Raw genomic sequence first — 26,311 nt, forward strand, 5'->3', positions numbered from 1 at the left:
TCTCTGACTCTGTTGTCATATCACCTCCTCCTCTTCTCTGTATCTTTTCCTTTGAGTATCCATCTCAAAACTCCGTGTTCCTCTACATAATATTTCATTTGATTTCACTAAGGGCCCACCGTGATAATCTAGGATAAGCCCCTTCTCTTGCGATCCTTAATTTAATCAATTCTTTTGCCATATGAAGTGACAGTCACAGGTTTCAGGGATTAGGATACAGACATATCTTTTAGGGGTTACCATTCAGCCCACTATAAATGGTGTCATTCATGCATCTGGTATTTGGTACCCATCTGTTCGCTGGGGATGACTGAGTCCTGTCACTGAGCAGGACATCCTGGGTTTGTTCCCTTGGCAGTGCCAGAGATCCAAGAGGGAAGGTAGGAATACATAAGGCCTTTGGGGGCCTTGGCTTGGAACTGACACATTTCCTCATCTGCGACATTCTCTTAGCCAAAGCAAGTCACAAGACCACCTCAGAGTCAAGAGGTAGAAAAATAGACCCTGCCTCTTGATGGGGTGAGCTGCGAAGTCCTTAAAAAGAGCACCAGTACAGGGACAGGTGGAGGATTTTGGCTATTTTTGTAATCTCCCACTTATTCTATATTTATTTGAGTATAAGCTTGAAGATTTGTGATAAAGTGTCTGATGCTGTGTTAGAAATTAAATTTTAGTCACTCTTAGTGCCCTTTTGATGATCATATTACCAGCCATTACTTTTCTAGTTTAATATTTATTATTTGATTATTCCAGTTGGAGAAGTCTCATGTATTTACATGATTTACGTTTTGTCTTCTTGTTTCTCTGCGTATGTATAACATCTGCAGACTGTTTGCCACTGCCACTTAGTTCTCTGAAGTTTTTTGCTCCTGGTTCATTGTTAATCTCTCCAGTACTGTTTCTGTTACAATTATTGGCAATTTTTCTATCCATCTGTAGAGCTTTCCATTTCCCTGGCCTCTCACTTCTCGGTCTTCTTTTCTTCCAATGTGCTTTTCATCTACCCTACTTCAGTTACCCAGGGTCTTACCATAGGTCCTGTCATTAGCAATCACTGTGCACCTTCCAAGTCTCAGGTGAAAGCATCCACTCCTCCAACCATCCTGCCTCCTGTCTTTTCAGCTCATTCTCTTTAGGACTCAAAACTCCAATAATAATCCACCCCTCAGGATTTACCACCTACCCCCCTTTCTTGACTCATGTCACCTTATCTTCTCACTTCTCTCATGCTGCTTAGATTAGTGATCCATGATTATAAATCTGTCCCTTGCATCTTCTACCCTCAACTCCTTTGCCCCCTCCTTCCACTGAATTCACCTAAAAAATTCCCATTTGTTGTTAAACCATCTCTCCACCTATTCCATCACAGATGCTGAGGCAACTTGAGAAAGATGCCCACCGTACTTTCTGGTCTTTTTCAATTCACAGCCGTTAAACTGAAGTGAGCCTTTAGTTGTGTGTTTATGAAACCTGGCTGCACAAAAGAATAACTGGGCTGGAGCATTTAAAATGACTGATGCTTTGCTCCCAGCCTCCCAAATTCTGATTTAATTGGCCTGGGCACTGGGATTTTTCACAGTTCCTCTGTTAACTCTAATGTATAGCAAGTTCAGAGACTATCACCCAACTCAACTGACCCTCCCATTTTCCTGGATGACTATCATTTCTTCTCTCTTGAAAACCCTAACACTACCTTCCCCTATTCTGACTCTTTAATGATAACCTTGCTTCTTATTCCACCGAGAAAATAGAAGCAATCCAAAGAGAACCTCTGCATGCTCCATGGAAGGAGATTGTATCTGTGCCCATTTCTTCCCCTTCCTCCTGTTACTGGGGGTAAGCTTGTCCGTACTCCTAACTATGCCATCATCTCCACTTATGCCCTAGATCACATCCCTTATGGCCTGTCAAGAACAGCCCTCCAGAAAACATCCCCTGTATCAGTTAGAGTTCTCAAAAAAAAAAAAAAAAAGAACCCCAAAAACAAAACCAGTGAGATATGTGTCCATGTATGGAAAGAAATTTATTTTAAAGAATTGGTTTACTCAGTTTTTGGAGACTGGCAAGTCCAGAATCTACTGGGCTGACCAGCATGCTGGAGACATGGGGAAGAGCTGATGCTGCAGCTCCAGTCTGAAGGCATCTGGAGGCAGAATTCCCTCTTCCTCCGGGAACTCAGTCTTTTAAGACCTTCAACAGATTGGATGAGGCCCACCCACATTATGGAGGGTTCTCTGCTTCACTCAAAGCCTACTGATTAAATGTTAATCACATTTTTCTTCAAAATTGAAATATAGCTGATTTACAAAGTTGTGTTAGTTGTGTTGTGTTAGTTTCTGATTACAGCATAGTGATTCAGTTGTACATATATATATTCTTTTTCATTATAGGCTATTACAAGGTATTGAATAGAGTTCCCTGTGCTATACAGTAGGACCTTGTTGTTTATTCTGTACATAGTAGTTTGTATCTGCTGATCCCAAACTTTCAATTTATCCCTTTCCCTCCTTTTCCCCTTTGGTAACCGTAAGTTTGTTTTCTATGTCTGTGAGCCTGTTTCTGTTTCATGAATAGGTTCATCTGTGTCATTTTTTTTAGATTCCACATATAAATGATATCATACGCTGTTTTTGTTTTTCTCTGCCTGATTTACTTCATTTAGTGTGATGATGTCTATCTAGGTCCATCCACGTTGCAGCACATGGCGTATTTCATTCTTTTTTATAGCTGAATAGTATTCCATTGTATATATGCCACATCTTCTTTATCCATTCATCTGTTGATGGACATTTAGGTTGCTTCCATGTCTTGGCTGTTGTAAATAGTGCTACTGTGAATATTGGGGTGAATATATCTTTTTGAATTAGAATTTTCTCTGGATATATGCTTAGGGTGGGATTGCTGGGTCATATGGTAAGTCTATTTTTAGTTTTTTAAGGAATCACCATACTTTTCTCCATAGTGATCACACCAAATTACATTCCTACCAACAGTGTAGCAGATTTTCCTCTTCTCCACACCCTCTCCAGCAAAATGTTGATCATTTTAAAAAACACCTTCAAAGCAAGATCTAGAGTGGCATTTGAAACTGGGTACCACGGCCTAGCCAAGTTGACACATAAAATTAACCATCACATCGCTTCTCTCCTGTGTTATCTTTACTTATTTGAAGATGAACTTCATTTTTTCCCTGTCTAGATCATTATTATCAGAATATAAACATTCTGTACCACCTCTCATTGTTAATAAAAGAAGCCTCCTTTGTCCCTTCCCAGTATCTAGCCAGTTTCCTCCTCATTTTGTGTCTCTCTTCTACAGCAAGAAACCTCCAGAAGACTTGCCTTTACCCACTGTCTTTGGTTCATTTCCTCCTATTCCCTCCTGAACCTGCTCCAGTTTAGATCTCAGCCCCACCCATACAGTGCTTGTCCAGGTCTCTGGTGACCTCCCACTTCCAAATCTTATGGCAAATTCTCAGATCTCTTCTGTCCTGACCTGTCAGCAAGAGATATGACACATCTGCTCATTCCATCCTCCTTGAAACACCTTTTCAGTGGGATTACAGTGTCCCCAACACATACACAGTGTGCACTCATATTTTTGTTAAATGAATATTAAGAACCAAAGCAGTTAGCAGTGTATCATGTCATTCATCCAAAGCCTTTAAAATACACATGTACAAATCAGTCCAATGTTATTTTATCTTAAAAGTAATAGCAACACCACTCACTCATTTACAGCTCTTTTTACTTCACTGGTGATCTTTCTTGTCTCCTTAGTTGGTTTCACCTTATCTCTCTGACCTCCTAGTGTTAAAAGTGTCCCAAAGTCTTTGGACCCATTAATTTAGAGTACTCAAAATGAATCCATTCTCGTGGCTTTAAATAGGAATGCAGATTTTCCTGGTCCAGACCTTGTCCCTGAAGTCCAGATTCCAGCCCCAATTATTCTGGTTCATCTGGTCAAAAAACTAGGAGTCATCCTTGATCCTCTCTTTCTTGCACATCTCACATTTAGTCCTTCGGCTAATTCTACTGCTTCTGCCTTTGGTGCTCATCCTGGTCCAAGCCTCTACCATCTATCCACCTGGATTATCATAAGAGCCTCTTAATTGGTCTTTCTGCTCTTCCAGTCTGTGATCCATTCAGATGCTAAGTCAGATCGTGTCCCGGCTCATAACACCCCCACAACAATCCTAGTTAAAAACTGCAGTTCTTACCATGGCTTGCGAGACCCTACGTTATTTGCCAACCCTGACATCTCCCACCCCTGCCACACACATGCACACGCACACACACACCCCCTTCTGACCTGGTCTCTTACCACTGTTCTCTGTCACTTTGCTTCAGTCACACCAGCTCCTTGTTACTCCTCAGACACACCAAGCATACTTCTGCCTCTAGGCCTTTGCACTTGCTGTTCCCTCTGCCTGGATTCTCTTCCCCTACATACAACAGGGCGTGGCTCACTCCTGCATTTCCTTCACGTCCTTATTGCTCGTCCTCAATCCCCCTGTGCCCCCTGTCCACGTCACTTTATAACCACAGGACTTATTACCTGACAAAGGAGCTATCTTACTTGTACATGTGTTTATGGCCTGTCTTCCATCCTAGAACAGATGGAAGCTCCAGGGGATCCAGGATTTGGTTTTGTTCAGTATTGTGTCCCTAAAACAGAGAACAAGGAATACCACATCATATGCACTCACATATTTGTTGAATGAATGTTAACCGCAAAAGCAGTAAGCAAGTAAATGATGTGATTTATTCAAGCCCCTTAAAATACACATATACAAATCAGTCCAATATCATATTTATCTTAAAAGTAATAAAATAGCAATGCCATATGGAGCTTGTTTATGTTCCTATTACCAAAGTAGGATGCTTTTGCTAACTAAATTAATTCTTCCTTCTGGAAAGAAAGATGTAAAATCATGTGTACTGAACTCCTGTTGCATGCCAGGCCTGAGCTGAGTGCTCACTGCAGCCTTTTTGGATGGTGGTCTTATCCACATTTTGAAAGTGTGGAACCTGGCATCACATCAGATCTCTTCCTCATTCTCTGCATCTGCAGGGAGATTCTTCAGAGGTGAAGCTCCTCCTACTCCCCTTTCTCTCACCATACCACCACGCCAGTGTGCAAATAACTCTACTTTAAGCAGCCCGCCTTAGCTGTGCACACGCACCTTACTATCTTGTTTCTCCCTTTTCCTTCTTGTTCATTTATCTCAAGACAATCAGTTTGTTTTTTTCTCTTCCCTGATTCTATTTTATGAAACCAGAATACTTGATTCATAGCAGATAAGTGTGAAAGTAATTTTAGTGGTACATTTTCTGAAGGAAAAAGAAATCTATATGATTTGAAGTAGCTTTGGCATTAGCAAGAGTCACTGTCATCAAATAGAAACCCTTTAAGAACTGAGGCACAGGCAAAATCTCTGTTGATATTTCTGTGTGTTATTTTATCTCTAAGCTGTTTTCCGAGAACATGTATTCGAGGTTTAAAAAAAAAAGTCTATTTTTAGGAATTACTAGAACTGTGAGGTTTCTTACTCTCTTTGTAGTATTCTAGCCAAGATGTTGATTAATTTGGAAATGTAATTACCACCAAGGACATTGTTTCTTGGGAGGCAGTGCTTTGTAAGTTGCAAATGGCTACTTTAAAATAAATTTTCTGGAAATAGAGTCTATTTGAAGACTGAACGCTAACTATGTTAAATATATAGATTATTATGACTTTTACGTTGCTGTTACATTGAACTCATTGATTGAAATGATGACAATAAATATTGATAATATGAAAACTACTCCAGTTAACCTTGTGGTTTAAATATAGAATGTAACTACAGTGTTTTGATTTTTTTGTTTGCTTCTTGTCTTTGGCCATGGTAACTTTTTAGTCTAGTTTTTATCTTATAGTAGTTGTGTTTGGAGCATACTCTATATCCTTAATTTATAAGAATTCAAATCAAGTGATTTTTCTGTATCTATTGAAATGATCGTGTTGTTGTGTCTTTTCTTTTGTTGATGTAGTATATCACATTGATTGATTTGCATATGTTGAACCATCCTTGCAACTGTGGAATGAATCCAACTTGATCATGGTATATAATTCTTTTTATGTATTGTTGGATTTGGTTTGCTAATGTTTTGTTGAGAATTTTTGCATCTGTATTCATTAAAGATATTGGCCTATAATTTTCTCTTTTCTTTTTGTTATGTCTTTGGTTTTGGTTTCAGAGTGATAGTGGCTTCACAGAATGACTTTGGGAGTGTTCTTGTCTATTCAGTGTTTTGGAATAGTTTGAGAAGGATAGGTATCAGTGTTTTGTGTGTGTGGTAGAATTCCACAGTGAAGCCATCCAGTACTGGACTTTTGTTTGCAGGGAGTTTTTTTAAATTACAGTTTCCATTTCACATCTAGTGATCAATCTCTTCAAATTATCTATTGCTTCTTGACTCAGTTTTGGCAGGCTGTATGTTTTTGGAATCTTATCCATTTCTTTTAGATTGTCTAATTTGTTGGCATGTAACTGTTCACAGTAATCTCTTAGAGGTTATTATTATTGTTGTTTGTATTTCTTTGGTGTTAGTTGTAATTTCTTCTCTTTCATTTCTCATTTTCTTTATTTGGGTGCTCTCTGTTCTTCCTGGTGAGTCTGGCCAGAGGTTTGTCAATTTTGTTTATCCTTTCAAAAAACCACTTCATGGTTTTTTTTTCCATCTATTTTTTTAATTTCTATTTTATTTATTTCCTCAATGATACTTATTCTTTCCTTGCTTCTGCTGACTTTGGGTTTTGTTTGTTCTTCTTCTAATTCTCTTGGTATGTTAGATTGTTTAGTATTTTTCTTGTTTTTTGAGAAAGACCTGTAATGGAATGAGCTTCCCTCTTAGAAATGCTTTTCCTACATCCCATAAATTTTGTAAGGTTGTGTTTTCATTGGCATTTGTCTTAAGGTGTTTTCTGATTTCCTCTTTGATTTCATTGTTGACCTGTTGGCTTTTTAGTAGCATATTGCTTAGTAATCATTTTTTCCTCTCATTTTTCTTTTTGCAGTAGATTTCTATTTTCATATTATTGTGCTCTGAAAAGATGCTTAAAATAATTTCTGTCCTCTTAAATTTGTTAAGGCTTTTTTATGTCCTAGTATGTTGTCTATCCTAGAGGATGTTCCGTGTGTACTTGAATGTGTATTCTGATTTTTTGGATGTAGTGTCCTGTAGATATCAATTAAGTCCAACTGTTCTATTGTGTCATTTAGGATCTCTATTGCCTTAGTGATTTTCTGCCTGGAAGATCTGTCCATTGATGTCAGTGTGATAATAAAGTCTCCTAGTATTATTGTATTCCCATCGATGTATTCCTTTTTTGTCTGTTAGTATCTGTTTTGTGTATTTAGGTGCTCCTATACTGAGTGTATATATGTTAACTGGTATAGTATCCTCTTCTTGTGTTGATCCCTATATCGTTATACAGTATCTTTCTTTGTTCTTCTTTATGGGCTTTGTTTTAAAATCTGTCTTGTCTGACATGGGTATTGCTACCCCTGTTTTCTTATTGTTTCCATTTGATTGAAATATCTTTTTCTCTCCTCACTTTCAATCTGTATGTGTCTTTTGCCCTAAAGAGGGTCTCTTGTAGGCATCCTGTTTGTTTATTTAATCTGCCACTCTATCTTTTGATTGGAACATTTAGTCCATTGACATTTAAAGTAATTATTGTAAGTATGTAAGTATTAAAGTAAGTGTATATTTATTGCCATTTTAAACCTTATTTTCCAATTGATTTTGTAGTTGTTCTTTGTTCCTTTCTTCTTTTTGTTTTTGCTTTTGTGGTTTGATGGGGTTTTTTTGTTTTGTTTTGTTTTCTGGGGAGTTTTTTTGTATTATGCTTGAGTTCCTTTCCTTTTTTTTTTTTTTTCTTAGTTTAAGTACAGTCAGTTACAGTGCGTCAATTTCTTGTGTACAACACAATGTCCCAGTCATGCATACACATACATACATTCATTTTCATATTCTTTTTCATTAAAGGTTATTACAAGATATTGAACATAGTTCCCTGTGCTACACAGAAAAAAACTTGTTTTTTCTTTTCCTTTTGGTTTTTGTAATCTACTGTATATTTTTGATTTGTGGTTATCATGTTTTTCGAGTATGTTAACCCATAAACTTATCTACTTCCTTTAGACTGATATCCATATAAGTTCAAACACATTCTAAAAGATCTACATTTTTTACTCCTTTCCCCCACATTTTGTGATTTTGATATCTTATTTTACATCTTCATATTTATTCTTTTGCTGTTCATTTTGTTTATAATTGCTTTTACTGAAAAATTTTGATTGTTTTTAAAATTTATATACCGGCAGTTGAGCTAATTTTGGTTAGTTTCTCTTTACAGTTTCTAGTTCTTTGTTACAGTATTCTGCATTTCTAGTGATAATTTTTCTTAATTCCTTTAACATTTTTATTACCTCCTTTTTGAATGCTAGGTCTGGTAGACTGGAGAGGTGTGTTTTATTGTTCGTTCTTTCAGGGGATTTTTCTTGTTCCTTTAATTGTGAGTAGTTCCTCTTTTTCATTTTACTTAAATTTCTCTGACTATGAATTTAGGAGAAACACCTATTTACTGTGGTCTTGAAGGGCTGTTTTTATATGGGAGCATCCCTGTGTAGACTGTGTGAGTCCAGTATTTTTGGTGCAAGGGCTGTTTTTGGTATGGATGCCTGCCACATCTTTCCTCAGAGTGTGCTGGTTGTTGTCCCCTCAATAGGGTGTGTGTTTGGTGCTATGGTGACCAGAGCCTTCAATGGTTGTTGTGTGGGGCCTCCTCTTTGCTCTGTGGCTATCAGGGCAGGGTCTGCTCCCTCGTTGTTTAAGTAGAAGCCCCCAGATCTGGTTCTGAGCTGCAGAGTAAGGACGGCAGGACTGGAGCACTCCCACTGGAAAAGGAGCTACTGCGTATTCTTCCCCAGAAGCTTTCTGCCAGGGATGTACAATTCTGTGACGCTGACTGCCACCTGGTGTGCTCGCCCACAGAGGCTGCTGCTGCTGGTACTGCCACCCTGACTAGCCCTCACTGTGAGAGTGCTGATAATCAGCTGGGATGTCAGCCCCATGTCTGCTGTGTGCATGCTTCCAAAGCCCGCTGCCACCAGAGCTGCACCCCGCCTTGAGCATGTTGACAGTGGGGCCCCTATGGCAGACCTGCGCTCCATCCTCATGTGCCAACAATGGCAGCCTAGAGCACACTCCAGTCCCCTTGGGCTATCTCTGTGCAGCCAAACCAAATCCCCTCCCTGGGCCTGTCTGCTGAAGTCAGAGTTTCAGTGCCCAGCCACTTTGCATACCAGCAGGTGTGTGTCTTGGGCTGGGAAGTGTGGGACATGGCAGCTGTCAGAGTCAGTCCCTCTCTACCCTGCCCACCAGCAAACCAGCACCTGCACACTCCTCCCGAGTGAGGTACAGGCCTCTCCAACTCCCTGACTGTCCCAGCAGACCTCCCAGCAGGTGCAGGAGGTCCCCAGGGCGAGGAAACCTTTCCTCTTTCATAGCTCCTTCCCAGGGGCACACCGTCTGTCCTGATTCCTCCTCCTTTTTATTTTTTCCTTTCATACTATGCGGTTATGTGGGGATCTTTCTTGGTTGTATAAGAGATCTGCCAGCTCACAGTTGCTATTCTGTGAAAATTGTTCCACATGTAGGTATATTTTTGATGTATTTGTGGGAGGAGGTGAGCTCTGTGTCCTTCTACTCCTCCATCTTTCTCTCCTGTCGTGTTAATGGTTGTGTTAGGACTGTAAAAACTGCATATACTCCAGTGCTGCATATTCCAGTGTGGGCACTCATCTCATTTCTCCCTTTTCCCCTCTTCTTTTTATCTCTTCTTCTTCTTCTTCTTCTTCTTTTTTTTTTTTTTGTCCCATCGTCTGTTGTCTCTTTTATGAAGAAGGAAGTCAGGGCAGGGAGAAGATAGAGAGGAAGAGGAAGATCCTCTTATTACTAGAATTTCTTCTTGGCTCCACACAACTAGATTTTGCTCATTATTTTCATCCCTAGATAGTTACAACAGAAAGACAATATTTTAGCTCTATATTCTTCATTAATAACTGTTTTAGTAGAAAAATATGTTTCCAAACTAAAGGACAAAACTTAGGGGCTTTTGTTTCTTCTGATTTTTATACAACAGGCAAAAACTGCAAACTTGATATTGTGTGTTTCTTATGTCTCAAGGAGCAGGGGTGTGGCGGGTGAAACTTGAAAGGCAAACTGAAGATCAAGAGGGATTTGAGGGGAAAAGTTAAGGCTTCTTTTCGTAATCATTTCTTCTGAATTTAATTATTTTTAGACTTTAAGTGTTTGAACTGTAAAAAAAAAAAAAAGTATTTTCTTTGAAAAAGTTATTTTCAATTTCTTTCCCTACAAGAATCTTTTTCTAAAAAATTCTTACCTATGATCGCAAGAAACAAATTGAATAAAAATCAAGTTCTCTGGAAGATCAGGGTCAGAGCTCAGGTTATTACAGAATAGAACTTGGAAGCTACTCATCTAAAATTGTGAAAGTAAACAAAAGTGGAACTGAAGACATGATAGGTTCTCAATGAGAATTTGATCTGAAATGAATCGAAAGGATTTAGAAAATGCTGTTTTGTGTATGTATGACTATTGAGAGGGGAATGTTGGGGAGTCTTAACTTATTTTAACTTGCTCTTGATATCTTATTTATCAGATCCAGGTGATCGAGAATGACAGAGCCACCAGAGGGGGACAAGTTTATGCCACCAACACCAGAGGCCAGATCCCTCCCCTCGTCACTACAGATTGTGTGATACAAGACCAAGGTATTTCTTTTCAGTTATGTTTTTGATAGAGGTCTTAGTATTTCTCACTATTTTTTTAAGCAAAAATACTGACAGTCTTCAGTAATGCTGTCTCTGGTGGGCAGCCCTGTATAACTTGTAACAGAAACTAATTTGCTATCAGTCAGTCAAGCATGGAGAAGGTACTGTCAACTGAGCTCTGTTCTCTGCCTGTAGAGGTCTAGAGTTTCTGGTGAGATACAGCACAATATAGCAGTTTAAGAAAATTTAAATTTTAATGTATGGGTTAAAATTTGTTTGTGCCCCACTTTGGTTTACTTTATTTAGTACAGCGGACACCTGGCAGGGCGGCATGAGCAGAGCAGTAGGGGATTGCATACTTGAGTCCGCAGACCTGGTTCTAGCCCCAGTGATGTTTTCCAGCAGGTCCTTTAACATTTGGGGTTCTGTGTTCCCACTTTTGAACTGGATGGGGAAAGGCTGAGCTTTGTCTCTACTGACTCTGTCCCACATCTGCTATCAGTTTTATACATCTGTCAAGCCTTGTTTGATCTTTCTGAGAATATATTATTCTGTTGTTGATGGCAAGTTAAAATACAGCCTGATGAAATGTGATGTCTCAGATTCTGAGTATACCATTTTAATGGGTCGTAACTCAGTTCTAGAAATATGACATTGGCATACAAACGAGTGTATCATCATCTCACAGCTGTCAAGCCAGCCAGTTTCCAGCTGGGCTCCCTTCTCTTTAGTCCATCCACTGTGCTGCCTTCAGCACTGTCCTTAGAGAGCAGGTAGCGCAGTGAGGCAAAAAGAGCTCTGACTGGGAGCCTTGCACATCTGCACCCACATCCAGGCTCCCCTCTTACTGTCCTGAGCTTTGCTCATCCCACCTCCCTGAACCCCAGTGTCACCCTCTGTGAGATGTCAGGATTAAGACCTCCCCTGCAGGGCCAGTGTGAAGAATAGAGGTGACTCTGTGTGTGTGTGTGTGTGTGTGTGTACGCACACGTGTAAATATGCTTATATGTATGTAGGGTGCTAGACCTGTACAAGTGATATAAACTACAGATGATGTTACTGTTACAGATATTAGTATTAAAACATAATTTATCACTTCATTTCCTATTCTAAAAATGATTTCTTCCTGACTACTTACAGAATCCATTCAAATTTGTTAAATGAATTCACATTTGTAAAGCACTTAGATTGGACTAAATGAAATTGCTGATTTTTTGCTATTATTGTTGACCTACAGAAGTGGAAGCTTCATTTCAACCCAAGTTAGTGTTACATTAGTGTTTAAAATATTTATTTATTTTATTTTTTTTATGTGGATTAATTCACTTAATCCCCCTGCATAACTTTATGAAATAGGCATTGATATTATCCTCATTTTACAGAATGTGAAACTGAGGCACAAAATGCCTAGGTAACTTACCCAAGATATGTAGCTGGTGGAAAGTAAAGCTAGAATTTGAACCCTGGTATTCTGATGCTAGAACCCATGTTCTTAACCTCTCATTTACTGCTCTGTTCAGAAATAAAAGACATGGTTCTATTCTTAAATGAGTGTACAGTCTGGCAGGGAGAAAGGTAGCCAAATGTTAATCCAGTGTGATAAATGTTATACTGGAAGGATAAATGGCGTATGGCCATGGGAACTTAAGTGTGAGGTAACTAACCAGACAACCCAGCCTGTCCTGCCAGAGTGGGGACAACTAAACGGAGTCTTAAGTGAGGAGGTATAAACCAGAGCAAAAGTGGAGAGAATGGGAGAGGAGAAGGTTGCCAAGTGGCAGAGACGGGCATGCTAAGGTTTGGTGGCAGGAGAGAGTGTATGTGTTAAGGAAAGTGCAGGGTTTTTTTGTTTGTTTTTGTCTTCTTTTTGAACATACGGTGATTTTTTAAATTGAGGTTAAATACACATAAAATAAAATTTGCCATATTAATATAATTTTAAGTGTACAACTCAGTGACATTGATTACATTCACAGTGTTGTACAACCATCATGATTATCCATTTCTAGAACTTTTTCATCATCCTACACTGACACCCATTAAACAGTAGCTCCCCCTTCCTCCACTCTCCCAGCCCCTGGTGTCTCCTGTTCTCCTTTCTGTCTCTACGAATTTGCCTCCTCTAGGTGTCTCATATAGGCGGATTCATACGAAGTTTGTCCTTTTGTGCCTGGTTTGTTTGACCTAGCGTGATGTTTTCAGAGTTCATCCATGTAGCATGTATCAGAATTTCGTCCCTTGGTAGGGCTGAATGGTACTCACTTTTATGCGTATACCACATTTTGTTTAGCCACTCATCTTTTGAAGGACATTTCGTTGTTTCCACCTTTTGGCTGCAGTGAATACTCATAGTTGTGACATTGGTGTACAAGTGTCTGAGCCCATGCTTTCCGTAGTTTTGGGTGTATACCCAGGAGCAGAACTGCTGGATCATACGGTGCACGTATGGAAAGAATATGAGGCAGGAGTAGGGAGAGAAGGGAGGACCAGGAGGTGGCGGGGTCCAGATCGTCGTCATCTCTCCGTAGCCCGCAGCCCGGCCCTTGACAACACGAGAGAGCTGCCTGGCACAGAGGGCACCCCTTTGCTGTGAAGCCCCTTCGTCTGACTGGCTTATTTGCTAATTCTTACTAGTTGACTTTGTAGGATGTAATCCGGATCTGAGACACATATAATTCACAGGAATTCACAAATAGAAATAAAATGTAGAGCCAGAAGGAACCTCAGACTTTGTTTGCTTTGCTCTCTCACTTTACAGATGTGAGGGCACTAAGGCCCAGGGAGGCTAAGTAACTTGCCCAGGGCCACACAGCCGGTTAGTAGCAGAGCCAATAAGGAGAAGCACCTACTTTAAGAACATTACTCCTTTGCCTTTGGCTGCAGGGTCTAATTTAAGACTCATCTTGTCCCTTGGGTCCGTGCTCCTGCCCATCCTACAAGGCTGTGTTTAAGTACTGCGTCCTTTGTTGAGTTACCTCTGACCCATGTGGCAGACTCATTGCCTCCCTTGGGCCACTTCTTAACCGATTTGCTCTTCTGTGAGCCTTGCCAGCCATGTTGAATTATCTGTTTCATTATCATTCTCTCCTACCTCGAAGCTTCACTCTCTTCTGCCTCTAGGCCCCTAGCATGGGGCTTAGCGTCATAAATGTTTGTTGAATGAATAATTTATTGAATGCTTTTTAGTCAGATTATCCCATAAGGTTCTTTATTAAGCATCTCAGAGTTTTAAATCTTAAATCACCGAGGCTGCTGAATTGTCTACTATAACCATTCCTTTCATGCCCCACTTTTGCATACCTGCTTATAAAAACAGATTCTCCATTGCTTCTTTAAAACTTCATGTTTTGTGTGCGTTATGTTCTTGAAACAAGTTTGTTTAGTCACCTTCATGAGCTTATTCATATGCCTATTTAACTGTAAAAAAATACCTTTTTAAAGATAACAGATACTTAATTTCAATATATTGGCAGTGCTGACTAGTGAAAATTGATGAAAAATTAAAATACTCTTTAAAATATTCAAAAATTCTTATTTCCCAGTATGTGTAACATTGCATGACGACAATAACGAGGTAGATTTTGTCTAAGTTATGTGAAATATACAATAATAGGGGTTCAAGCATGTTTACATTTATTACCTAATATTTCTTTTTCTTCTATTCTTGCTGCCAAAACCCTTGTCATACCCTGTGTTTAGTATTCATGTGGATGCAGAGCAGTGGCCCGTCTACCTGTCTCTGATCTTTTTTTCCTTCTCCCAGAAGCCGTCCAGTACATTTTTAAAAATATATTTTTATTGAAGTATAGTCACTTTACAATGTTGTGTCAATTTCTGGTGTACAGCACAATACTTTAGTCATATAGGAACATACATATATTCATTTTCATATTCTTTTTAGCCATAAGTTGCACAAGATATTGAATATAGTTCCCTGTGCTATACAGTAGAAACTTGTTGTTTATCTATTTTATATATAGTAGTATCTGCAAATCTTGAACTCCCAGTTTATCCCTTCCCACCCCCTCCACCTCCTTGGCAACCATAAGTTTGTTTTTTATGTCTGTGAGTCTGTTTCTGTTTTGTAAATAAGTTTGTCTTTTTTTTAAGATTCAACGTATAGGTGATATCATATGCTATTTCGTTCATTACATTTTGAATAGATTAATTTTCTTCAAGTATTTATTTGATCATACTGCTCTAAAAATGTCACGTTATTGCCCATGGGGAAAAAAGATTGGTCTTAACTCCTCATCCAGAATTCAAGGCCTTCATGACCCAGAGCAGCTTACCTGGGATGTAGTAGAGAAGTCTGATAGGTTCTAATACCACTTTTGCCATTTACTAACCCTTTGACTTTGGTAAGTCACGTAACCTCCCAGTGTCTCAGTTTCCTCCTCTATAAAATGGGTCATGAGGGTATCAATCTCATAGACGATTGTGAGACTAAAATGAATTTACATATAACAGTCTGAGAATGATGCCTAACCCATGGGTAATTACTGTTATTATTTTTGTTGTTAGTACCATGTTTCTCCCTTTTCTCAGACCCTCTGCAGCAGAGCCCAGAAGGCTCTGGATTTAGCCTACAGTCATGTTAACTTGTCATACAGAATATTCTGTTTTGTTTCTATTTGAATTAGTTGCCATTATATAAAAATCAGAATGGTCTATGTAAAAATCCAGATTTCTAGGTGGTTCTAAAAAGTGTAAAATCTAGCAATAATAGATTGAAGATGAAAGGAAACAGCTTTCTTAGGTCAAGCCTTCCCCTCATTCAGGGCCCCTTTGTGGTAAAACGTGACCAGGGAAAGGCTCACAGCCATGCTGCAAGGTCTGTATCAGTTCAGGACCATAGACTTCCCAGCACACTGTACTTCCCAAGTCCTTTCACTTTTCCAGTCTCTTTAATAACTGTTTCACAGTCCCTTCTGAAACCTGTAACCTCCCATCCTTTTTTTTAGCTGCTCTTACTTCTTCCTTTCTGAGAAAATTGCACAATCAGGAGAGAACTTCCACGGATTCTCGCCATCACATCGTCCCTGTTGAAACGTGTCCTGGGACCATAAACGTGCTCTAGCGGAAAGCCAGCCTCTCCGGCTGTGCGCTACGCGAGCATATTGCTACCATAAGTCTCCTGTCTTTCCTCTCATAGCATCAATATTTTTATTTTTACACAATTTATTCCCGTCTTTTAAAAAACTTTCTCCTGTTTTAAAAAATAAAAGTGTTTTCTTGATCCACTTCCTTTACCAGCTTTCCCGTCTACAACAAAACTTGAAGGGATTTTTGCCAATTCCCCTATTGCTTTTCTCTCTTAAACTCACTCTAGGGAAGCTTCCTACCCCACCCCACCTCCTCACTCGCCCCGCCCCAAGTTCCACCACAATTCTCTCTTCTGGGTCTCCGGCACCCTCCACATTGGTTACCCAGTGGGTCACGCTGACCTGGTAGCATCACTTGGCATAGATGATTGTGCCTTTTCCTTGATGAGCTTTCTTCACTTCACCTCCAGCACACCAGACTCCCTCATTTTTTTCCTTCTCTGTCCTTTAGCTGATTTCTCCTTTTCCTTTGGCCTCTGTCCTTTTCCAGGGCTCTGTCCTCAGAATGATTCCCTGGGTGGTTTTAATTTAGTTTCATGGCCATCTATATGCTAAGAACTCCCAAACGTGCATCTCCAGCTCAGCTTTCAGCCCAGTGCCAAGACTCATCTATCTAATTGTTTACTCAGCATCACTTTTTGATTGCTCACTAGATTCCCCAAATGGCCATGTTCGAAGCCAGATTCCTGATCTCCACCCATGCACTCATTAAAACCTCTTCTCTTCCTGCAGCCTTTCTCTTTTCAGTTGCTGGCAGCTTCATGCTTCTGATTCCTCAGTCCAGAAACTTTGGAGTCATCCCTGACCCTGTCTTTCTCTTGTATCTCCCACATTCACACCTCATGCATCATGCCCATCGACAAGTAAGTCACTGTGCCTTCCAGAGATGTCTGGGGTCTGGCCACTTGGTCAGCACCTGCTCTGCTGTCAGGCTGGTCCCTGCCATCACCACTTCTCACCTGGTTACTACACAGCCTCCAAACTGGTTCTTCTCCCCATTACAGTCCATCCTCAAACCATAGGTAGAGTCAGCCTGATCACAACACTTTTCTGCTCAGAGCTTGGCATGTGTCCTCATTTCACTCGGAATAAAAGCCAGAGGGTTTAACATGGTCTCAGGCGTCTGCCTGATCTGGCCTCTGTTACTTCCCTGACTCCTCACCAGCTGCTGTTCCCCATTCCAGCCACACAGCCCTGGGTGTTCCTCAGCCAGGCCGGGCACACCCTGCCCCCAGGTGCCTGCTGGGCAGTCCCTTGCCACCTTGGAATCTTTGCTCAAATATTGTCTTTTGAATAAGACCAACTCTGTAACTATTTAAAATTGCAGTCTGCCTCCCACTCTGGTACCCGTTAACCAGAGGCACTTTTTTGGTAGCATTTATCATCTTCTAAGGCCCTATATAATTTACTCATTTATTAGGCTGAATATTTATTGTTTGTGTCCCTCTGCAAAAACATAAGCTCTACAAGGAAGCACCCAGGACAGTGTCTGAAACTTAGTAGACACTCAATAAATATTTGATAATTACGTTCTTTTGTCAAAATGTATTACAATTTCAAAATTTATTTTAGGTAAGTTATTCTAGTGATTTAAAAATACTCTCCATGCCATGGATATTATTTTAATACTCACATATGCCATGAAAAAAATTTGTTCAGGAAATGTAATGTATTTTAAAAATAGATTAGGGTTTTTAAAAAATTATATTTCTGTATTCATTTCTAAATTGAATTTCAAGTTTCAGAAAAAAAAAGACATGGTCAAGTGGGTTTGTATTAGACAAAGTGTACCTTGCTGATATGAGATGGTAAACGGATGCTCACCTTTCCCATAGCAGATGTGCTGATAGAAGAGGGTGAAGAAGAAATTGTATTCTTATGTTTTAGGCCTTTGCTTTATTTCTTCCACTGAATCTAAACACCTTTTGAGTCGATGAGTGGCTATATCAATACCCTGCTTATGGAAAATAATAATAATAAACTTAAAATTCTACTTTTGCTGTAGAATTCAGAGTGTTTTATTTTACAAGAAACTATAGTGTCCCTGGAAAACAGACTGTAGAATTACACAATACTACTTTTTTTTTTAAGAAATCATAAAGTTTTACAAATAAGGCAATTCATTATCTAGAAGTACCTTTATAAATATTTAAATACTATAGGGCAGCTTTTCTTCTAAGCAGATCTTAAGCGTGCACTTTGAATGTTTCAGGCAATGCTAGTCCTCGATACATCCGCTGCACAACATACTGTTTCCCGTGCACGTCAGATATGGCCAAGCAAGCTCAGCTCCCATTAGCTGCGGTCATCAAACCCTTTGCCACGATTCCTTCAAACGAGGTAAGAGTGATAAAAATAGCAATTCAGTAATTTATCAGTTCCCAAGTTCTCCTTTCATCATTATTTTCCCGTGCATGATTCAAAAAAATAAGAAAGCAAAAATCTGACAAACTATGTCCTTTGTCATCCTGTATTCCAAACACTGATGGACTGGGTCACTTTTTGGCCTACTGTAACAAGCACACACACAGGAAATATGGGCTGCCACACAGTGACAAATACCAAGACCTCTCGTGAGGCCCTTATACCCTAGTCCAGGGCCCCAATATCTAGGTGTTCTGGTAAAGGAAGATAATAGAGCCTTAAGGTCCTTGGTCTTACTGCAGCTGCTTTAGTAATCACTGGGCCAACATGCTCATAAACTCCTACTTAAAGTCAGCGTGATTAGAAAGCTAAGGTAAATAAATCTGTCTGTTTCAAATGGGAAAGATGTGCCCAATTTACAGTTAAGTGGGGAAAAAGACAAGAAGTGGTGTATGTTGAAAATTTCTGATACTATGATGCTGTCAGTAGACACTGTGATCAAGATGTCCACTCAGCGCAGTTGCCGTTCCTCCTTTTGACGTCCCTGAGTAGAGAGTACCCACATGCACACTGAGACAGACACAAGGTACTGTAGCAGAGCCCGTCGGATAGGAGGTGAAGAAAAGCCTTACTTCTGGCTGGAGCTTTGACTGTAGCCATCTTGCAGTGGTCCTGTAAGCTTGCTAAAAGCTAACATCTCAGATTCTCTTCCCCACTTAAACCTCAGCTTGGGTCCAGTGATCCTTTGAGGTCCCTGATCTAATGCGCATGAGCAAGAGGCAGAGCATCTGTAAGAGAGAAGAGATTTGTACCCTTCCTTGGGCTGGCCATGCCAGCTGGGATGGGGGGTAAAGTGGTGGAGGAAGGGGAGGGAGGCCTGCTTTATGTTCCCCCCGGGAGGGAAGAAAGAGCGGGGACGGGCGTGGTGTCCACGTGCAAAGTGGCTTTCATCTCCTTTGAGATGTACACTCACTCTTCTTATGAGTGTGGCAGAATCCTGTCCTCTCTTCTTTTGGGGAGTCCAGGAAACTGGTTAGAGCTGGGCAGAGAAGACTGGGCTGTTCTTAGAAGCCAGTCTTACATGCAGTATGGTCTCATATTTGTAAACCAAGAAGTGCATTCAGTATTTACTTATTTTAGGCATGATGTTTTCTATGATGGTCCCAGAAATTTAATATAATGCTCATAAATTTCTCTTTAAAATCTCCATGCTTCGTAAAATAGACCAGTATGTAATGACAAAGAGATCCATACTATATGTGATATACATGTGTTAAATAATAACTAGTTATTTTAACTGGCTATTTCTCAATACTTTATTATGAAAATTTTCAAACATACAGAAAAATCTGAAAGAATATTCCATATACCTGCTGCCTAGATTCTGCCATTAACATTTAACTATACTTGTTTTATCACACACTGATCCATCTGTCCATCAAGCCATCTTTTTTTTATGCATTTCAATGTAAATTGCAGATATCAGTACACTGTCATCTAAACAGTCCAGCAGGCATAGCATTAGCCAGAGTTCAATATTTGATTACAGATTCTTTTTCCTTTTGAGGTGAAAATCATTTATAATAAAATGCACATGTCATAATTAAACATTTTACTGAATGGTGGCAAGTGCATACACCTGTGTAATCCAAACCTCTATCAAGATATGAACTGTGCTGTCACCCTAGAACCTAGACAGTTATCTTATGCCCTTACCCAGTCAGCCTCCCAGCCCTTCTCACAACCTTCCTCCTCCAACAACTATTGTTCTGACTTTTTTCCACCATGGATTTGTTTTGCCTGTTCTAGGTCTTCATATAAATAGGCTTGCAGAGTATGCATTCTTTCTCTCACTCAGCATAAAGTTTTAGAGAGCCATCATGATGTGGAGTATATCAGTGGTTTGTTCCTTCTTTATTGCTGAAATGTATTTCATAGTATGGATATACCAGTTTGTTTATGGACACCTGGGCTTTTCTGCTTTTAGGCTTTTGTGAATAAAGCAGCTTCTATAAATAATTCTACTACAAGTCTTTCCAGGGACATGTATTGTCTCTTGGATTAATACCCATGAGCACATTGCTGGCTAATGAGGTACATGTTTATTTAGTTTTATAAGAAACTGCCAGACCATTTTCCAAAGTGTTTGTACAATTTTACAGTCCTTTTAACATTGATCAGAGTTCCAGTTGCTCTCCATCCTCTCCAACCTTTGGTATTGTTGTCTTTTTAATTTTAGTAGTTCTGATGGCTGTGCCGTAGTATCCATGAGATATATTTTTTATTTCAATATTTATCCTTTGAGCAAAATTTAAAGTCCTAGTGAATTATATCACCCTCCTGTACATACCACCATCATTAACAAAAGTTAATATTTTGTCATATTTGCTTAAGATCATTTTCTGAGATTTAAAACTTCATAGCCACATAGGATGTGTCCTCGAATCAAGCCATTCTTCTCTTTCCTCCCATTTCAGGCACAAACACGAATGAATTTGATATGTACTCTTCCCATATGTGATTTTACATATTGACTTCATATGCATGTATCCATAACAACATGTAGTAGTTTTTGTTTTTTTTTTTTGCTTTTTAATGGGTCAGTTACTTCTAAATAAGTAAAACACCAACATGCAAAAGATGGAAAGGGTATACAATGAAAAAAGATCCCTTCCTACCCCACAGACCACAAAGGTCCTCTTCCTCCCCTTTACAGACAATCTACCCGTTCTTTGTGATTCCTTCTAGAAAGGAAATATGCATATAACAGCATATGAGCATCCATCCTTTAAAACAAACAGATAAGTGGCAGTGTAGCATGCACACTCTTCCCCACACTTTACTTTTTCCAGTTAATATGTCTGGCATTCCACCCATGTTGCTACCTATAGAGATGCCCCACTCTTTGTAACAGCTGTGTAACATGATATATTAATAAGACAAACACTGCTGTAACTGTATGTGTCCATTTGAAGTTGCATACAGATTTCAGAAATGTGAGAAGTTAAAAATATGAATCCTAAAGTTGAGGGAAATATATTAACATAAGGGTACCTGGAAGAATGACTCCCCCCAGGGGATGGGATCGCTGCAGATGTGCCCTCCCCACCCGGCTCGTTCCCATGCTGTCTGAGTTGTTCTCTAGTGACTTGTTATTTTCAGTCTGGAAAAGATGACAGTTCTACCTTGAAAGAAGTCTAGGCAGCAACAGAATTTTGTCTCAATATGGGATGTAAGCAGGGTTAGCTCCAGTGTGCCTTGTTCGTGGCAATGAATTTGCAGTTTTCAGCTGCATACCAGCAAAAGGCTCTGCTCCCTGCCCCCTCCCCATGAGACAGCTGCCCTGGGTCAGGCCTGCATGGAATGGCACTAAACTCAACGGTTCTTCAGACCCCAGACCAGAGTGTGTGACCACCTTCTTGTTATCACCATTTAATAGTAACCATGAAATTATCTTTCAGTAATGCGTTCCTGAAAATGAAACCTGGTATTTCGGGGGCTTTTGGTGGAAAAAAGGTTTCAGATGTTAGTCCAGGCCTCCCCTCAAATGTCTATACACATTTCATGCACACACTGAAGGTGTATGCTTTCTAATTGTCTAAGTTGTTTGATCGAACCAAATACTAGCTCCTCAGCAGCATAAGGGCTTCCTTTAGTGAAACTTTTCAAAGTAATAAACAGATGAGTTTAGAGTGATGGCTTATTTTTGGAATCTGACCTAGGGGGAAGCTGTGCTTGAGAAAATAACACACTCTAGTCTTTTAATGTTGCTAAGATTCTACCTACTGGCCACATACGTATTTTCTCTATTCCGGATCTCTACAGAAGCCCTTCCTTTTTTCTTAGACCTTCAAAAACAGGATTACTCAATTGTGTGTGTGTGTGTGTGTGTGTGTGTGTGTGTGTGTGTGTGTGTGTGTAGACAGGGAGGTATAATTGATGAATAAAATTATAAGAATATTTAATGAAAATGTTGTATTTTGGAAGGATTACTATCTCTTATGGTGTCTCCTGGGTTAATGAAGACATTCTCTATTTAAAAAAAAATACTTCTATTTGTTGAAATAGACTTAGAGGTGAAAAAAAATTTTTAATGGGATGCTAAAACACCAGGAAGAAAATTCCTAAAGACTATGCCGTCAAAGACATTTTCTTCGTCTTTGGGCATCTAACTGGACCTGAATGTGGAGGGTCACGAGCACTAGGGAGCCCTCCTTGCTGCACGGTGCCAGCTGGCCGGGTGAGAGTCTAGGTCACCAAGGACTTGGGCCTTCTTGACTGCCTCCCGTCCGTGGCTTCCATGACACCTGCCGGGTGTATTTTTCCTACCTCACAGGCAGGGAGCATTTTGGTTCCCTTTGTTGTCTTCCTGACTTCTAGTCTTGGGGTTCTTCAAGGCTTGGACTTGGGGTCTCCTCTCTGTCTTCAGACTCTCTGTCCCCTCAAAGACTGCATATCATCTGTAACAGCTACTAGAGTTACTGGGGAGAATATTAATAGTCAAAACTTAGCACTCAGTGAGCACAATTAGACGTTCCTTTATGTGTGTTCATTTATTTAATCCTCACGTCCACCTGTTTATTATTCAATTTTAGATATAAGGAAATTGAAGCACAGAGTTAGAGAACTCATTAAGGCCAGTGGCTACTAAGTGACAGAGTTAGGATTCCAAGCCATGCAGTTGGATACCCAGGTCCATGACTCTAAGTCACTGTGCTGTTGCTCATTCATTTCATGCTACATCTGCAGCCCCATACTCGCTGATCCACGTGCCTTTCTGAAATGTCTCCTTGGGTATCCTCACAGAAACCTCAGACTTAACATGTTCAAAAGTGGATTTTCGATGTCTACTCCCTAAACCTGTTCATTCTTTCATGTATCCATAAATGGCATTTTAATGCTCAAGCCAGAAGCCCAAAACTAAACAATTATAGCTAATAATAGAAAATAAGGGACGTGCTAATTTTTTGATATTTACAACCTGTGAACAAGGAAGTAAGTTTTAAAATGTTTCTTGAAGGTAAATGATTACATGAATACTGTTACTCTCGCTGTGAATGGCATTTTAATTTATTTTCCTCTGTAATAAATTACTTACTTATTTTTAGGTATAGTAAAATTTTAGGATTTTTTTCCTTATCTGAATAATACTGCCACGATTACTGCAATTAAGAAAAAAAAACCTTCAAAATATCCTGATTTGACCTCTATCAGGAGAATTTATTTAGTACAGTTGTTTTTTTTTTTTTTAAAGTCAGTTCTGTTGTTTGACAAAACCTTTAAAGCATGTCATTGTGTTAGCAACGGACTATAAAAATAAACCTAACCCAAGCAGAATGTTCCCTGTGAGCATTTGCTTTGGAGATGTATGCTATTTCCAAGGGCATATCTATGTCATCTGTGTTTAATATTTCATATTCTGTTCATAAATTTTAACTTTTTTGGTATGAATTTTAAGTGAAACTCATTTCCATATTTAATATAATTTAACTATGAGGTATTTATTCAACAAAAGTAATCAGTTATCTTGGAAACTCTTTTGCTTAGTAACCTGTGGTTTTATTTTTGATGCTGTATTTTTAAGAACTGAGGTGAGGTAGAAATGGCATAGATTTCCAGTGCAGGCTCTGAAGTTTATCACTAATTTTGCATTTCTTTAACATAGGAAATCTTTACATTTTGGATAAGTGCATACATCATCTAATTATATATGAAATGAAGTAATTTCACCTATAAACCAGATGGCAGAAGCTTTTACTCCATCTGTGAATAGATTCAGGAATATCTGTGTGTATTTTTTTTAGATTATAAACGGATATCATAGTCAAACTAATTTCCTTTCTTATTGAATTAATTTAATCAGATAAACTTTTATCCAAGTCTTTAAACTTCACTTGACTTATAATCCCCTACTTACTCTGTAGGAACTGAGCTGGACTTTAGAGACATGGAGAAAAACAAGACCAGTTATTCTTGTCTAGAACTTACAGAAAATCTGCTAGTACACAGCTAGTTTTTGTACAAGGTGGAAAAGGCTCTGATGGGAATAACCTCGTTCTTTGGAATTTTGGTTCAGGGAAATTTTACCTTAGTTATGACTTAATGAATAAAGACGTTTGACGTTTTTGCTGTTATTAAATACTGCTTGTTTTTTCTTCATGATCGTTCATATTCTGATAGATGCGGTAGATAGGAAGAAGATGCCATTGGAAAGAAAGAGGAAGGGATGTCAGTGAGCTGACAAATGGAGTTAACAAAATAGGAAAAGACTGTCAGAGACTAAATCTGACACCGACACATGACCTCCACATCCCTCACCTGCAGAAGGGATTGCTTGGTCATGCATTCGACTTAGCCACTCTTGCTGGCATGAGTTGGCAGAGTTTTGGCAGAGTTTCCACTGTTGCTTAATGCACCAAAGGAAGAAAAATTCTGCCCCACTGTAGTATTTTGTCTGTGTGCCAGCTTTTCTTAGGAAGAATAGCAGCTTATGAAGCAGGTGTGTATCTGAGTTTATAGATGTAGAAGTTCTACACGTTCTGGGGCTATTAAAGTCATACAGCTAATGAGAATGCTGCTGGAACTCGAGATGCCAAATATCAAGTTCTTTCAGCAACATCTGGCTGTAAAGGAGCTCGTTGAGGTTTTATTTGGTTAAACACATAGGATAGCATTCCTTTTTTCTTGCTGGCACTAGTTTTAGCATTGGGCTTCTAGTTCCTGCAAGCTTGTGAGTTATCCTGACATGTCCATCTGAGACCTATTTTCTTGAAGTCTTTTGACTTCAAGCTACTGCTTAGTACTTCTCGAAGGTGAAGGCCATGCAGACAGAACCTGGCAGTGGGCTGGGCACATGGTAAAGGTCTTAGCTGAGTAAATGCGCTCTCCTGAGGGTTGGATGGACATTTAAAGGACAAAGACAAGCCAAACCACAGAACTGTGGCACAGTGGTTGACTTCTAGGTGTTTTAGGCTTCAAACAAACTCTGGATAAAGAAAAAATTGTTTGTGAGGTCATAGATATATTCTATCACATATTAATAATTACCCATATCAATATATTCTATCACATTAATGAGAGAAGTTGTATTTCATTGTAAAGAGCAGAACAGCAAAACAGGTAGGAAGAATTTTTGATCATACAAAGATATTTCAGAAACCAATAAAAATGGGCTACTTTCTCCAAAGCACAATAGAGAGTGGCCAGTAAGTGGAACTCTGGGTTAGGAGCCAGGAAATGACTTTAGGTCTCCGCCGTGTCTTGTATTGTGACTCGGGCCTCCGTTGCCAAGAAGTAGTCTGGCTCTGATGTCCTAAATCTAGAAGTCTGCCGGTGTCTACTTTACTTTTCTCCTCTTTATTGGGCATTCAGCGTGGATTACCATGGATTTGTCACACATCCTGTATGTTTTTGGAGATTCATATGAACTTACTGCACAACCCAACCCAAAGTGGTTTCATTTATATTATACTTTTAGTATAAGAAATCTATAGTATATAATAATATAATTCACTTAAAAAGCACGTGAAGATTGTGAGACTGTGCATTTTTTCATATAGTCCCAGTTCAGCTAGCTTTAGTGATACATACGCTCTGAAATTAAGCTTATTACTGCATAATATCGTGCCCTTTAAAGAACTTAAACTTTGACTTAGATCTTAAATTCTTTTAAAATGAAAGCTTCAAAAGCCTGAATCCATTTTTAACATGTGGTTATAGTCTTAAATTGTTTGCTTCAATGCAGAATTTTACAAGTATTAACATAAAAACTTGGAAAATTAAAATGTATGTACTCATGTAGAAATAGAGTTGTGAGTACAACATTAAAATGCTTAATATATAGAATTATTTTGGAAACTGAATCTTATCCCTTAAGGATTTTGGCCATTGTTCATATAGTGCTATGAAAAAGTACTATGAAAAAGTTTGGCAGCTGAAGAACAGAATGTTATCCCTTTTTAGAATGGTCTTACAGCAGACGTACAGGGGGCAGGGTGGG

At 39.3% G+C, this 26,311-nt stretch overlaps 1 protein-coding gene across 2 annotated transcripts in view; it reads left to right on the forward strand.

Moving 5' to 3' along the window:
* The window catches only part of SEC24D (SEC24 homolog D, COPII coat complex component), a 95,482-nt gene that overhangs the window by 18,061 nt on the left and 51,110 nt on the right, over window positions 1-26,311 (forward strand). For both annotated transcript variants that reach the window (XM_045514986.2, XM_045514985.2), the window contains exons 7-8: window positions 10,732-10,843; window positions 18,161-18,288. In XM_045514986.2, the coding sequence (XP_045370942.2) occupies window positions 10,732-10,843; window positions 18,161-18,288 (240 nt within the window). The remainder of the gene's footprint in view (window positions 1-10,731; window positions 10,844-18,160; window positions 18,289-26,311) is intronic.

This window comes from Camelus bactrianus, chromosome 2 (assembly GCF_048773025.1).
Source record: "Camelus bactrianus isolate YW-2024 breed Bactrian camel chromosome 2, ASM4877302v1, whole genome shotgun sequence".
Classification (NCBI taxonomy): Eukaryota; Metazoa; Chordata; class Mammalia; order Artiodactyla; family Camelidae; genus Camelus; species Camelus bactrianus.